At 50.6% G+C, this 15,000-nt stretch overlaps 1 protein-coding gene across 9 annotated transcripts in view; it reads right to left on the reverse strand.

The window, feature by feature from the left end:
- Window positions 1-15,000, reverse strand: part of EBF3 (EBF transcription factor 3) — a 136,987-nt gene that overhangs the window by 18,127 nt on the left and 103,860 nt on the right. For all 9 annotated transcript variants that reach the window (XM_049855412.1, XM_049855410.1, XM_049855409.1 and 6 more), the window contains exon 10: window positions 14,379-14,505. In XM_049855412.1, the coding sequence (XP_049711369.1) occupies window positions 14,379-14,505 (127 nt within the window). The remainder of the gene's footprint in view (window positions 1-14,378; window positions 14,506-15,000) is intronic.

A 15,000-nucleotide genomic window follows, 5' to 3' on the forward strand; every position in this document is an offset into this window, starting at 1 on the left:
GCATTTTCCTCCTCATTCAAGATGAGTTGTGTTTTCCTCTCAAAGTCAATACTTTGCAGCTTTTCTCATTAATTTCTCAATAAATTTGGCAATGAATTTCAATCACAGGACTCGGCAGGGTGAGTGGACGGTGTGGCGTGCATGGGAGACACAAAGGCCTGGCCAGCTCTGTGCCTCCCTTCGCTGGGCAGCACAGGGCCTGCAGGGACCACCTAGGCTCCCCAACCTGGCTCAGGGCAGACCGCCCGGGGAGATGGCACACAGAAAGATGAAAGTCACCCTTTTGCTACACCGAGAGGCTCACCCTGGTTTCACCCTCATAAAAGTTACTTTGGGGTTTCTGCACGGTCCCAGGCCTCCCAATGCTAACACGGATAACTCAGACCTGCCCAGGGCCAGCCTCCAGGGTCACGCGGTAGGGATTCCAGAATTCCCTCCAACCCGCTCCTGGTAGGGCATTTGTACAACCAAGTCTTCCTGCGGATGGAAAAGTGCCACATTTTGGACTCCTAACTGGAAGTCAGGAGTCTCCGCGCTGGGACTGGAATCCCGTGTGGGCATTCACACGGCCTGCCCAGCCAGGCCCCCTGCACTGGGACTGGCCCCATTCAGCACTGCCTGGCAGAGGATGGTGGCATTGTGATGTGACACCAAAAGCAGAAAAGGGGACAGCTCAGCTTCCTTGTTACCAAAATAATACCCTGCTGACAACTACTGGACTGCATTCAAACATTTCTGTTTACATACTTCTAAGAGGACGTTGGATGACGGCTTTTATAGTCAGGTGGAAGCTGCATCTCCCAAGCCCGCCAGCAGCTAGGAAATCGAGCGGGCATGGAGCACCAGACGTGCCCGCTCCGGGGGCCACGGCCTCGGGGGCGGGGACCTAGAGACAGGCTCTCTACAAGGGGGCGGCTCTGAGGTTGGGAAACGGCCCCAGCCATCCCATAACCCTTGAACCCTCTCACAAAGCTATTTTAACCAATTTAAGCTCTGCTTTAGGAATGGAAGAACACGGTCCACCAGCCAAGGGAGACACCAGTGAATAAACACCGTTGTCAACGTCACACAAGAACCAGGCACTACCTAACATTATGAACCCTCTGAGAGATTTTGGGGGGCACGGGGCTTAAAAACCAACCAGGAAGCATTATGCTCTGTGGAAAACCATCCGGGCAATGGATTTGCACACTTTAAACCAGCGTAAAATCTCTCTACAGAGGTGAATGAAACATTCAACCCACTGCCAAGCCGAGGTGTCCCTGCCTCAGCTAGGGACAAAAGGAAGAGCCCACCCCTGCCCTGGGCTCCCAGAGCCTGTGGGGGGTCCGCTGTCCTCTGAGGGCAGCTGTACAGACAGCCCTGCCTCCCTCAGTAGCCCCCTTCCCTGTGCAGGGTGCATAGTGGGTGCTCAGAAATGACTGAAAATCACAGCCGACTTGGAAGAGGTCACAGTGCATTCGATTTGGAGAAGGTCCACGCACAAGTTCGTGGCAGCGTGATTCATAATCGCCAAAATGCGGGAGCAACCCGAGTGTCCACCAGTGGATGAATGGATACACAAAATGTGGTCTATGCACAGGATGGAATATTACTCGGCCCTAAAAAGGACTGAAGTCCTGATATACCCTACAACGACATGGATGGACCTTGAAAACATGATGCTGAGTCAAAGAAGCCAGACATCGAAGGCCACATATTGCATGCTTCTACTTATATGAAATGTCCACAATAGGCAAACGAATAGAGACAAAACAAATTAAAAGTTGCCAGGCAATGGAACAACCAGAATGGAAATATTGAGAATGCTCAAGCATTGTGAAGGATGGAGCCAATGTCACTGAACAATCTGCGTAGAAATTGTTGAATGGGAGCCTAAACTTCTGTGTAAACCTTCACCGAAAACACAATAAAATATTATTTAAAAAAAAAAAAAAAAGTTGCCAGGGCATGGGGGTGGAATAGGGGAGATGGGAATGAGTGTGAATAGGTCTGGGTTTTCTGGAATTAGACAGGAAGATGGTGGCACAGCTTTGCGAATATACTGAAAGACCACTTAATTGTATACTTCAAAAGGGTGTGTTTTATCATATGTGAATATATCTGAATAAAAATTTTTTCAAGCGAATGTAACATTTCTAATCTGAATTAGGATGTATGTGTCAGCTACACCTACGCTGATGGAAACACTTTCCAAGGTCTGAATGTTATCTGGCAATAAAACCCTTCTAGTACTTTTGTAAAAGAATGAAGACTCACACTGGAGTAACTGCCACGTGGATGAAATAAGAACCAAACTGGGGGGAGGGAGAAGGCCCATTTAGGGAGCATAACTCAGTTTCCCAACTTGACTGCCCTTCTGAAGCTCCATGAAGGCATTTTTTAAACTCCTGGTTTATCAGGCTGAATAAAGAATAAAGTGAATGTTCTAAGCAAGGCCTCTTAAGTACATCGCGAAGATTAATTTAAATACTGACATCCCCCAAAATCACAGTCCCTAGGACATGAGATTCTGGATTATGGCCCCAAACCAAACCAAACCAAACCCATTGCGTCAAGTCGATTCCGACTCGTAGTGGCCCTTTATGGCCCTGGGTGATACAAATGGTTAACCTGCTTGGCTGCTGATTGAAAGGTGGGAAACTTGAGGCCACCCAGAGACCTCAGAAGAAAGGCCTGGCGATCCGCTTCTGGAAACTCAGCCACTAAAAACCCCAAGTTCTACTCGGACACACACGGGGCTGCCATGAGTCAGGGTCGACTCGACAGCGACTGGTTACTGGTAAACAGCCTTGTTTCCACACAAAAACAAAAACCCCGTTGCCGTCGATTCCGACTCATAGTGACCCTACAGGACAGAGCAGAACTGCCCTATAGAGTTCTCAGGAAGCGACTGGTGAATTCAAACTGCTGACCTTTTGGCTAGCAGCCACAGTGCTTAACCACTACGCCATCATGATTCCATTTCCACACAAGCAGCCCCCAAATCCCAGCTGTACAGTAACCAGAAGGCTACAATGTCCTCGTCCAATCTCCCTTTCTAGCCTTCTGTCCTGCTCAGCCCCATCACGGCCGCAGCCCCAGCCTGCTCCCTCCAACTTCCCCAAGTTCCTTCTGCCTGGAAATCATCAACCCCGCTGATGAGCACCCCGAGGTGCAGGGATGCCAGCCCTAATACCACCCCACCAGGGGCTCTCACTCCTATCAAATCCCATGGGGCCTCACACCCTTTTTGGTATGCTGTGATCATTTCACTAATTCCATTTTTATATCTTGTTTCATTCCACAAGATTTAGAGCCTACTGGATGTAACTGGTTTGAGCATCAGACTTTTGCTGAGAGCTATCAGGATTCCAGGATGGCAGGTATTCCTCCCCTGACAAGGAACCCATAACTGAATAGACGAGGGTGCGTCACTCACCCATCACCCCAACCATAGTGCCTACAGTGTCCCTCCTTCTCTGAATTGCCCGCAGCACCCAGCTGAGTACCTGCCCCAGGCACACAACAGGAAAATCCTCAACACTGAAGATCATGTTGACTAAGCTTTGACATCTCACTCTTAGACACCACCACTTGCTTTGAAGATCATTCCCAGATGGTCACAGAATTGGGGGTAGCAAGGAAGAGGGACTTGCAACCCAAGAGGTGGATGCAGAACTGGGCACGTGGCAGGTGTGCACCAACATGGCGCCACCCCAAGACCAGGCAGAGGCCAAGCCCTCTCCTTGGATCTAGATGAAAAGGCAGCACGTATGCTTCACGAGGGCAGGGAGCCCAGTTAGGCTGTAGCCCCAACACCTCACAGAGGGTCTGGTAGAGACACATTCACCTTGTTTATGGTATCGAAGCTCAGCTAACTTCTGAACAAGTACCATTTTCGCCAATGACAAGACATACTTGCTATCTTTAGTTTGGGCTACACCGTGACCTGGGGTTGAGGGGTCATACAGCAGTCATCTATGCCCAACCCCCTACCCTAGCATGAAGGTTCTACAATTGTAAAAACGCCAAGAAACCCTTGGTGGCGGGCTGTTCAGGGGCCCATTGCCAACAGGCCTCAAAGCTCTCATGGGATGCGTCTGGATGGGAACATGCTGATTAGGAAAAACACCAAACTGGTCTTCAAAATCAAGGGCAAAGGTGATCACCATGCCCTAGCCATTCATGCCCCACCTTGAGTGCACAGGTTCAGGGGGTAGAGGGAAGAGTGGTCCCAAGCCCCCAGCCCACTCCATTCTGGGGCTGAGACAAGTGGGGCCTGTGTAATAAAGGGCCGGAAGGGAGATGCCAGGCCAGAGCCTTCTCCTTGGAAAATAAAAGCAGATGAAAAGGAGAAGGAATTTGGCAGAGGACCTGAAATCCAACAACCTGGGCTTCTTGACTTCGTGCTTCCTTGAGGGCCATCGAACACCTGGAGTGGGTGAGGGTCCAGGGGACAGCCCAGGCCTCACTTAATCAGGTAACAGCCTTTTCACACAGGGAAGAGGTAGAAAGGGGGTATGCCACAGGAGGAAAAGGCGGCGCCTAGAAGGGAGGAGAAGGAATGTGAGCCCCCATGATGCTGCACCTTTAAGAAATTTTCCTCGGAAGGTGACGTACGCCAACGCTTCCCAAAATGTGCAGTGGTCTACTGTCTCAATGGGAGTTTCTGTATTTAAAATTTAACACACTCTGTAATGAGTCTTACAGAGCATGTGTGCCCCATGTCCTCCAGTCCCCTGTGAAACCGAGTCACTCCATACACTCATTAAGAGCCTTCGAACTTCTCCACTTTTGGTGCAGCCCACAGCCCACGTCCCAGCTAATGGCCTTCCGTCTTGTTGCTGTTGTTGTTTCATTTAGACACCATTTCAAGGGAAGAAAGATGTTACTCATTCTACATTTTCTGCAAGTGCTAAGAAAGGCCCAGCTGCACGCTGCTCAGTCAAAGAAGCCAGTCTGAAAGGGCTCCAGACTATATGATGCCAGCTATAAGGCCTTCTATAACCAGGAAAACCGTCAAGGCAGTGGAAAGATGAGTGGTCGGCCTGGGCTTGGGGGCAAGGGGAGGGTTGGCTAGATGGAGCACAGGGTATTTTTAGGGCAGCGAAACTATTCTGTATGATACTGTAACAATGATGACACACGGCATTATGTATTTGTCAAAACCCACAGGACTGTCCAATGCAAAGTGTGAAACCTGATATAAGCTGCGGACTTTAGTTAATAAGAAAGTATGCAGGCTCATCCATCGTAACAAATGTACCGCACGAATGCAAGGTGTTAATAACAACAGAAAAGTGTGTAGGGGGAGAGAGAGGGTTATGGAACTCTCTATAATTTTTGTATGATTTTTCTGTAAACTTAAGCTTCCCTAAAAAAAGGCTACTATTTTTTTTAAAGGCCCAACTGATGAAAATTATAATTGTGTTTACAATTATATACTATAATTACAAATTATATACTTTTTCTCGGTCTATGCTTATGTGCTCCAAGCCCCAGCCTAGAGCTTGTGTGTTGGACAGGTCCAGAAACCTCCACAAATTAAGGTTTAGAAGGAAAGCGGTCACACCGTGCCGGCTCGCATGGTCCACGCCAGGGCAAAACGCTCTCGTTACCAATTTCCAGCCTTGGCTGTCAGCATTTGGCCATATGTCCGGCCAAATGGATTTGGTGGGAGGAGGTCTGGCACCCGTGGCTGCTGTGAGCCAGAAAGAAAAAAAAGCAGTCATGCTGGGTTTGCTGTACTGCTCTGCGACCACACCGTGGTCTAGTCCAGCTCCTGTTTGGCATCGTAAGAGCCACGCCCTGCCGTGGAAAGTTCTGCAGAGATGTTTCCCTGGGTCTTCACCGTCTAGCCTGTTGGGGCTCTTGCTGGGGTGGTTTGTGTCATTTTATTTTTACACGTTATGATCCCTGCTTTAGCCTGAACTTTATTTGACTACATTCATTTTGTTGACTTTTAAATTACTGTAAGCTCATTTTTTTTAAATGTTATCGTGGTAGATATATATGTGTATCTATGTATATATGGAGCCCTGGTGGTTAAGAACTATGGCTGCTAGCCAAAAGGTCAGCAGTTTGAATCCACCAGCCGTTCCTTGGAAATCTAAGGGGCAGTTCTACTCTGTCCTATAGGGTCACTACAAGTCAAAATCAACTCGAAGGCAGTGGGTAATGGTATGTATACATATATATGTATATATATATGTACATATATATATATCTAATACAACGAAAAATTTGCTATTTTAACCATTTTTAAGTTCCATTCAGTGGCATAAATTACAGTCACATGGTGTGCAACTGTCACCCCAACAACAGAAACTCAGAACCCATTAAGGAATAACTCCCCACTCCCCCTCCTGCCAGCCCCCAGGCGCCTCTACTCTCCTTTCCGTCTCTGTGCATTTGCCTATTCTAGACTTTTCAAATCAGCAGGTCATACAGTATTTGCCCTTTTGTGTCCAGCCTCTTTCACTCAGCATCACGTTCCCAAGATTCATCTATCCCACAGTATGTATCAGGACTTCGTTCCTCTTTATGGCTGAGTAATATTCCATTGTATGGACGGACTGCATTTTGTTTACCCATTCATCTGTGGAGGGGCACCTGGGTTGTCTCATTAGTCCATTTCAACAGCCCCCCCCAATCCCACACCGCCTCTCTGTACCCCTCCAAGTTGTGTTCAAGTGTGTGATTTGGCATTGTTGTCAATCAGAAACTCGAAATAAAAATCCCAAATTTGGAGCTTTCCTATTCCTCTGATTCTCCTCCTTCCGGCTGCCGCAGAGGTGGCAAGTGGTGCGCGGGACCCTGCCTATGCTGGGGGCTTAGCCGAAGGAGGCCAGGACAGCCTCTGGCGCCCACCCGGCAACCGTTATTAAGTGAAACCCAGATGACCTTTTTGTCCTTTCGGGAAGATGGATGGCTGTCCCCTCACTGCTCCGTTTTGTCAGGCTTGGTGCTGCAGGGTCGGTGCCATCATCTTAGCACAGAAACTTTGTGATTTATCAGCCCAGCCTTCTCCTGGGTCCGAGCAGACCCAAGAACGCAGCCAATCGGGATGCGGGGGGCAGGCTTTGGTCACTGCCACTTGGAGAAAAAATAAAGCCCTCTCTGATGACAGACAAATGTGTCTTGTTAGCAACAGCCCAAAAGCGCTTGACTTGTACTAATAACAAAAAGGCCACGCTGGTCACCGCGGGTCTAAAGACGAAGCACCCTGTCACCAGCCTGGTCGGGAAATTAGCAAATAATGTTCTTTTCCTTGATAAATGGGTGACAGTTCCTTCTCACCAATCATTTTTAACATTTTGATGCATGCCTGTGATCCCACTGGAGGAACAGAAAAGTTTACTGGCCCTCAATTTTCAGATGATGAATGGAACTCTCTAAATGTGCGATTTCTGTATGAGGTATAGTTCATTTTAAGCAATTCCAGTAAATGGGTGTCACTGATTAGGACAAATAGTCTACTTGTGCAATAGCACAAACGGTGTGTCTCATTCTCCTTGCCTCCTCTGAGACAGGAAGGAGCAGGAACAGCAATGACCCGGAGCCCTCGAGGTGCCACTCTGTAAAAAGGCACCTCATTGGAGCTGCCCTTCCAACCAACACTCAGCATGCGGGCAGATTAACTGATCGTTATCTGGCTTAATGTTGTCACCAGCAGGGAGCTGGGACAGTGTGAGCACCCTCCCTTCCTCTGGGGGTCTCCCCAAGGGGCAGCAAGGATCCTGCAAATGATCCCAAAGATGGCCAGTCATCTCCACTCCCAGGTGAAGTGAAAGAGGCAGGTATCTGCACCACTCCACCCAAGGGGAAGAATCAAGGATGGCAAGACTTACTTTTAGCTCACTTTGGCCACATCATTAAGGAATAACAGTCACTACTTGGTAAAGTAGTGGGTCAGCGAAAACGAGGGAAACGCTTAATAAGATGGGTTGACGCAACAGCCGCAACGATGGGCTCAAACATACCAACCGTGGTGAAGATGGTGCAGGGTCAGGCAACGTTTTGCTCTGTTATACATAGGTCGCCGAGAGTCAGGGCCGACTCAGTGGCAGTTAACAACAAACAGTAACAAACAAACGACAAGAGTTAAACAAGTGGGGTTGGGTTGGAGGAGAAATGGTATCACTCCAGATACATTATCTGAATAATCTCCCAGCGTCTAATTCTCGACTCGTCTAGAGCTAGCTGGAGTTGAAAGCACAGGCCCCCGAGCTATTCTTTGGTAGAACGAACATGCTCTAAAAGCAAAGGTGTCAGCCTTCCAGGGGATGGCTGGAGACAATGACGACACACTGACTTCGGGGGACAGCCTTAAACTGGCAAACTGGGACCAGGGAAAACCACTATGGCCACAGGAGTGCCCAAGGGCAGAGGGGAGTGGACAGTCTACAACTGAGCGCCAGGCCTGGACGGGCAGGTGGCAGCGCCCAGAAGCAACAGGCTGGACTGGCCGAAAGTGTCCCCCCAACTACAGCGCCCGTGATTAAAGTGCCAGTCTCTGCACCGTGTCCACTCTGGTGGTTAAAAATTTATAATGGAAATAATCGGGTGGTTTACATTTAAGGAAGGCATTAGCATTGAGTTTAGCATAGTAAAAATAGTATGATTTGTGGGAGGCAATTAAGAACCATTTGCTCTGTGGATACAAGTAATTTGTCTGAAGAGCACCGGCCTGGGAGACAGCTCGTTGGTGCTGGCTGTGGTCGAAGGGCGCTATCGACCCCACAGTGTGTCACAGTGCTGTTGACAGCACCGCATTTGAACGCACACAAAAGATCTTTAAAACACTCCAGAAACAGGAGCGCCTTGCAGAGTGCAGTGACTGAGGGTTCGCGGTGGAAGCCCTCCAAGGGACGTGGCAGACCCAGAGAGGAAACGCTCAGGCTACGGGTGCCAGGATGGCACCCAAAGACACGGGGCCACCACCCCTGATGTGTCGTCAGCTTTCAGGCACAATCTGATTTAAGGGAAAAAAAAGGGCAACGTAAATACTGTATCAGAAAGAACACAAACTGTTAGCAATTACTGGTTGAGTAATGATTTCATAAGCCTGAAATTGAATGCACGTCTTTGTGCAGAAAATAATCATTTTTATGTCCCGTCTCGTAAATGCACTGCAGGCCTGGGAATGGTTCCACGCCTTCAGCGGTTGAGCACTCTGGGGTCCTCGCCGGACGTGTTTATTATCGACTGCCAATATCTTGTTTAGTGACTAGGTTCAGTCTGTCGAAGACGACATGTTGACTCCCGGTAATTTGCGATAATTTCTTTAATTAGCAAAAGAAATCTCTAAAATGAGGGTGGGTCGACCAAACATTCAGGGGAAAGAGGTCACCTTTAAATGCTCCCCTCGAGTTAGGCTGTGGGGTTTCCTGGAACTGGGTAGGAAGGGAAGCTGCTGTTAAGCAGCCTGGATGCTGTTGTTTAATAGGAAACCATTAAGCAAAATGGACATTTTAAGAAAACAGTAACCCGTGTGTTGGTGGAATACTGTTTCACCCTCGCAAACGTGTCTGTAAAAGTCGTCTTCGCTGTAACATAATTTCAATTAGAAGCATACAAATCCCAATTTGTCTTAATCAAATCACACTGTAATACCTATATTCTAATTAAAAAATGATTTCTTTTATTACTCTTAACAATCTGATGTGTTTCTACTGGTGGAATTATAAACATGGAGTTGCTCAGTTCACCTCAACCCTGAGGTTCTCAGGTAGGACATTGGGGGCTGGTTTTAATTATTATTAAACAAGCAAACGATACACTATTAGACAAATATTAAAACCAGCATTGCACTCCGTTATTAATTTGCACTATTCACTTTTAAATGCAGCAAATATCTCATTAATTTAATTTTAGGTGCCCACCAGTTTATATTGCATTTTACAGTCTAGAAGGCAATTTACTATTAACTGGCAATTACATACAGAGTGACTGTTAATTCTGCTCCTAAGTGCTAGCTGCTTGAAAATTGTTCTCTCTCTCTAATTTCTGACCTTCTTACAACAGGGGTGAGCTACATTGGGAATACAAAGGACTGGTATGGAAGCGCCGGACATGTCATTTGTGACTCATTCTTTTAATTCACCGTGCTAATCAACTGAGCTGCCTGCCACTGTCTCCCAAGGTAATTGTATCTTTGTAGTAGTTGGAAGCAGCCGCAAAAAGGCCTGGATGGATGGGGCCTGGCCTGCCTTCCCTGCCCATTCCGGGTTGAAGAATGGGGTCTGGGCCTGAAAAACCTGGTATTTTTCAGATCACTGTAAACAGATCATTGCAGCCTTTTGCAAAGTCGCCCCAGCGCCCGGTGGGCTGGCTGGCGGCAGAGGGGCTGGGGCGGCCCCCTCCTCTGCCAGGAGGTTCATTATTCCACTGCCTGGCGGCCCCTCCGCCGCCCTCACACCGGGAAGGTTAACTGTGAGGGTGTCCCAGCAGCCTCCGGGCCTGGGGGACACTGATGGGAAGCAGACGCCCAGGGGACTGGCCTCCCTCCCCGCGGGGCTGCCCTTGGTGCTGGGACACGCAGGGGGCCGGCTCGGCTTTCAGCAGTGATTATCTCATTGTCCGCATCAATTCCAGGGCCATGCAAATCAGACACGAGCTTCCAGGTCAGACAGGTTATGACCTCACCTTTCCTCTGCTCCCTGCCAGCGGAGAGCCGGATACCTTACAGTGTTTGAAATGTATATTCCCGGTAATGAGTAGGGGGGCGGGGCTGCGGTCAGAGCTTGCTGAATAGCGGCATTGAGAAGGCCAGGACGTGGGCACCTCCTGACGGGGGCAGTCCCCAAAGCCGTGGGCAGCCAAGACCCAAGCTGGGGGCCAAGCAGCCCAGTCCTCAGTGGGGACACCGCAGCCATGGGTTTGGACAAGCCAGGTGGGCCTGGAAGTCACTCAGGAATAAGCTACTTCCCTCCGGCAGAGGCCTGGGGACCAGGGGCTGATGGCTGTGCTGCCCTCCATCGACAGAGAGCAGGGCCTGGGCCAGGCTGTGCGTGGGAAGGCGGCAGATCGCAGGGCCATGTGGTGCCTGGCCCCTCCCACTGGCTCCTCCCACTGGCCCCTCCCGCTGGCCCCTCCCGCTGGCCCCTCCCACAAACCGGGGGCCCCCAGGCTGGGCCAGAATCCTCCACAGTCAGAGGGCAGAGGAAGGAAGGCAGAGGGCGGGGCTTTCTGCTATTACACGTCTCTAAAAAGAGAAAACTGCTGCTCAGAACAACAGCCATGCCAACCCTCCCGTCCCCCAAAAGCTCACACGTGCAAAGATCCGAATTTAGCAAAAGACCCACCGCAGAAGGCATCCACGGAGAATTCAGCCAAGGGCTGGGGCAGAGCCTGGCTCGATAACGCGAGACCTGCGCACAGTTTCTGTGTCGAGAAGCCTCCTCTTGCAGGGACACATGCTTGCACCAGGAGCCACAGGCTGTGGACACGTGAGCCACACAGGGAGGCCCCACCTGACACGGGCCTGCTGCCTATGCATGTCAACACAGGCTCCAGAGCAGACAGTGAGCCTTCTTTCCTGTAAGGAGCTCAGGACTTGGGCGCGATTCCCACGGACCCCAACAGAGTTAAGCCTTTCTGCGGTTGCCACCAAGTGGATTCCAACTCCTGGGGACCCCATGTGTGTCAGGGTAGAACTGTGCTTCAGAGAGTTTTCAATGGCTGATTTTTCACAAGCAGATCGCTAGGCCTTTCTTCTGGGTGCACTCAAACCTCCAACCTTCTCTTTAGCAGTCAAGCACAGTCACTGTTTATGTCACCCAGGGACTCCTCCTTCAAAGCGACCACCAGTCAGCCAATGGAGGCTTGCATGTTGTCATGATGCTGAACAGGTTTCAGCAGAGCTTCCAGACTAAGAGGGACTAGGAAGAAAGGCTTCGTGATCTACTTCCAGAAATCAGCCAGTGAAAACCCTATGGATCCTAACGGTCTTATCCTGTTGTGCATGGGATCACCATGATTTGGGCCAACTTGACAGCAGCAAACAACAGACTTTTTGCCATAGGTGCCACATGTCAGGCACTCCACATAAATTCTCCCTGGTCTTCACCAAACCCCCTCTAGATGGGGCAGATGAGAAAGCTGAGACTCAGAGGGTTGGGAAGCACCAGGCCCAGGTCACACACCTACCCCGAGCTTGCTCTGACTTAGGCCCTGGGTCCTTCCAGCCACCACGCTGCCTCAATAGCCTGAAACCCAGAGCTGTGTCTGCCCCATGGCAACCAGCACCATGGAGAGGAATGGTCCATCTGGACCTGGCCTGGTTGCGGTCCATCCCTGAAAACGGACCCTGCAGCAAAGATGCTCAGCTCAAAGGGCAGATTTGGGCCTCTGACATCTCCAAACGGCCTGGTACCCACAGCAGTTGTAGTCTTGCACAGGGCAGAAGCACTCATTTGTTGATGTACATAGACCAAAACACCAAACCCGTTGCCATCGAGCTAATTCTGACTCATGGAAACCCCATGTGACAGAGTAGAGCTGCCGCATTGGGTTTTCTTGGGTGTAATCTTTATGCAAGCAGTTCTTATTCTGAGCTGCTGGGTGGGTTCAAACTGACAACCTTTCAGTTAGCAGCCGATCACTAACTGCTTAAACAAAAAACCCATTACGGTCAAGGTGACTTCCACACGTAATAACCCTATAGGACAGAGTAGAACTGCCCCATAGAGTTTCCAAGGCTATAAATCTTTACAGAAACAGATTGCCACATCTTTCTCCCATGGAGCAGTTTGTGGGTTCAAACCACGGACCTTTTGGTTAGCAGGTGAGCACTTAACCACTGTGCCACCAGGGCTCCTAGTAACCGTTTACACATTTAAAACACACCCCAATTTGTATAACTCTGTTTTGCTGTGTCTTCCTTTCTTAGTGTACTGGGGCCTCGGAAAATGGAGGATCAGGCCTCTCTCAACTTCTGGTCTTACTAGGAGACCACAAGCACCCTGACCCCAAAGTGGTGGGGCACCCCATCAGCTCTTTGCTCTGCCCACTTCCCACTTGGCCATCCACAGGTCCAGCTCCTGGAGTGTGTGCTGGTCCCATGAAGAACACGGGCCCCTAGGGTGGCCTTGACCCTGCAGAGGGTACTGGGCATTGCCCCATGCCCTCCACCCATAGAGGAGCTGAGGTGGCCCTGGTGGCCCAGCATAGGTGGGTCTGGGTGTCTGGGAGCAGTGGCCCGGCTTTCAGGAGGGCCCCTGTCTAGGCACACCCTGGGTAATACTGGGCCTGTTGAAAAGTAGGTCATGGGAGACCTCCCATTTTACGTTCCTCATTTGTCCAGTCCTTTCTAGAAGGGGGCATGGCGAGTAACCCACTACCTCCTGGAAGCTCACAGTGCAAGGGGCCCGGTGAGCCATGGAGGAAGGGACCGCAGCCCAAGGAGAGTCAGACTTGCCAGGCTGCCCCCTTGGGGGGTGTAGAGCAAGGCTGAAGCCACTGCCCCCAACCCAGGGTCCTATGCTCACCTGGTGGCCACCCCAGGACCTAAGGTCAGCAGGCATTGCACAGCGTTTAAGACTACAAACACACAAGAACCAGCATGTGTCCCTCTCAACCTCATGGTGTTGTCCATCATTAAAAACACCTCTCAAATAGTGCGGCTTTCAGAGTTGGCTACGACTAGACATCAAAATGCAAACACGCCCGAAATTGAGGTTTATTCACAGCACTTCTCAGTAGCAACCCCAGGCAAAGAGTGCTAATTCACCCTCCTGCGGTCAAAGCAAAGTGCAGCACAGCTCTCAGACAGCAAACGTGAGCTTCGAGGGCACCCACTCCCATTTGTGAACAGTATCAAGAGGCCCGAGAGCATTCCAGAGTACAGATCCCCCAGGAGCCTGGGCGGTTTTTAAAGGAGCAGGGCTGTGTGGGGCTAAGACCCCAGGTTTGGTGCGCGAGAACTGGCTTTATACAGGGCCTCTCGCTGACTCGGGGCGTGACCCTGAGCACCTGAACTGACCTCTCTGGGCCTCAATTTCTGCAACTGGATCCCAGTGGCCTCACAGGGCTGCTGCAGGGGTGAGAGGTGGCGCATGCAAGCCCCCTACTCTGTGATTGTGGTTACGGACAACCCCACCCCCCCGCCCCCACCCCGTGAGCAGGTGAGGGTTCACCACCACCTTGCCTTACAGGTACAGGTCCGCAGACAGGAGAGGATGTACCCACAATCGCATGCTGCTGGAGGCTGCAGTCTCAGACCAGGGCCCAGAGACCCTTCGCGTGGCTAAACCCAACAGCGGGCCACAGGTGCCTCTCCCATCCTTCCTAGGGAAGCCCGCACCCTCCTGTGTGGCACCAGGAACCACAGATAGAGCATCTTGTGGGGAAGGGGTACCGACCACATCAGCACCAAGTTGGAAATGCAGACTCACCAGTGTACACGAACCTCCCAGGAGCACCTTTGCAGAACTGCTTGGATTTGTAGGACAGGGTGACCTCGACAACTCCGGGAATGTGTCGCGGTGGGGTCTGGACGCGGATGGCGTGGGGCGTGATCAGCTACAAAAACCACACAGGGAACGGGCGCTCAGTGGTGCTGGCTGTGAGAGGCGGACCCTTGCCGGTTGGATATAATTACCAAAATGAGCACAAATTGGACCATCGTCTTGGAATTCCACCTCCGAGCTGTCACCCGGAGACTCAGGAGCCACAGTGCTCTTTAAGAAAAATATCTGCAAACGATCCTGGGTTTAAGTTTGCAGGAAAAGCCATAGGGCATCATTCATAGGAAAATTGCCACCATATGTCTCTGTAAACCTGCTCCCAGTCATTCTCGCACTAATTGTTGGGTTGGACACAGGGACCTCCTGCGGTAGGTTTTCAACCCAAGGACGGGGGTGGCATCCAGCACCCACCACTCCAAGAGCCCCTGCTGCCCGCCACCCACCACCCAGCTGTCAAAAGGGGATTTTGAAATAGGTGGCTCAGGGGGCCTCCGGCGGCCACGCCGCCAACAGCTGGTCCAAACCATTTCGGACACAAGTAACACCCTCA

The sequence above is a fragment of the Elephas maximus genome, chromosome 16 (assembly GCF_024166365.1).
Source record: "Elephas maximus indicus isolate mEleMax1 chromosome 16, mEleMax1 primary haplotype, whole genome shotgun sequence".
Lineage (NCBI taxonomy): Eukaryota > Metazoa > Chordata > Mammalia > Proboscidea > Elephantidae > Elephas > Elephas maximus.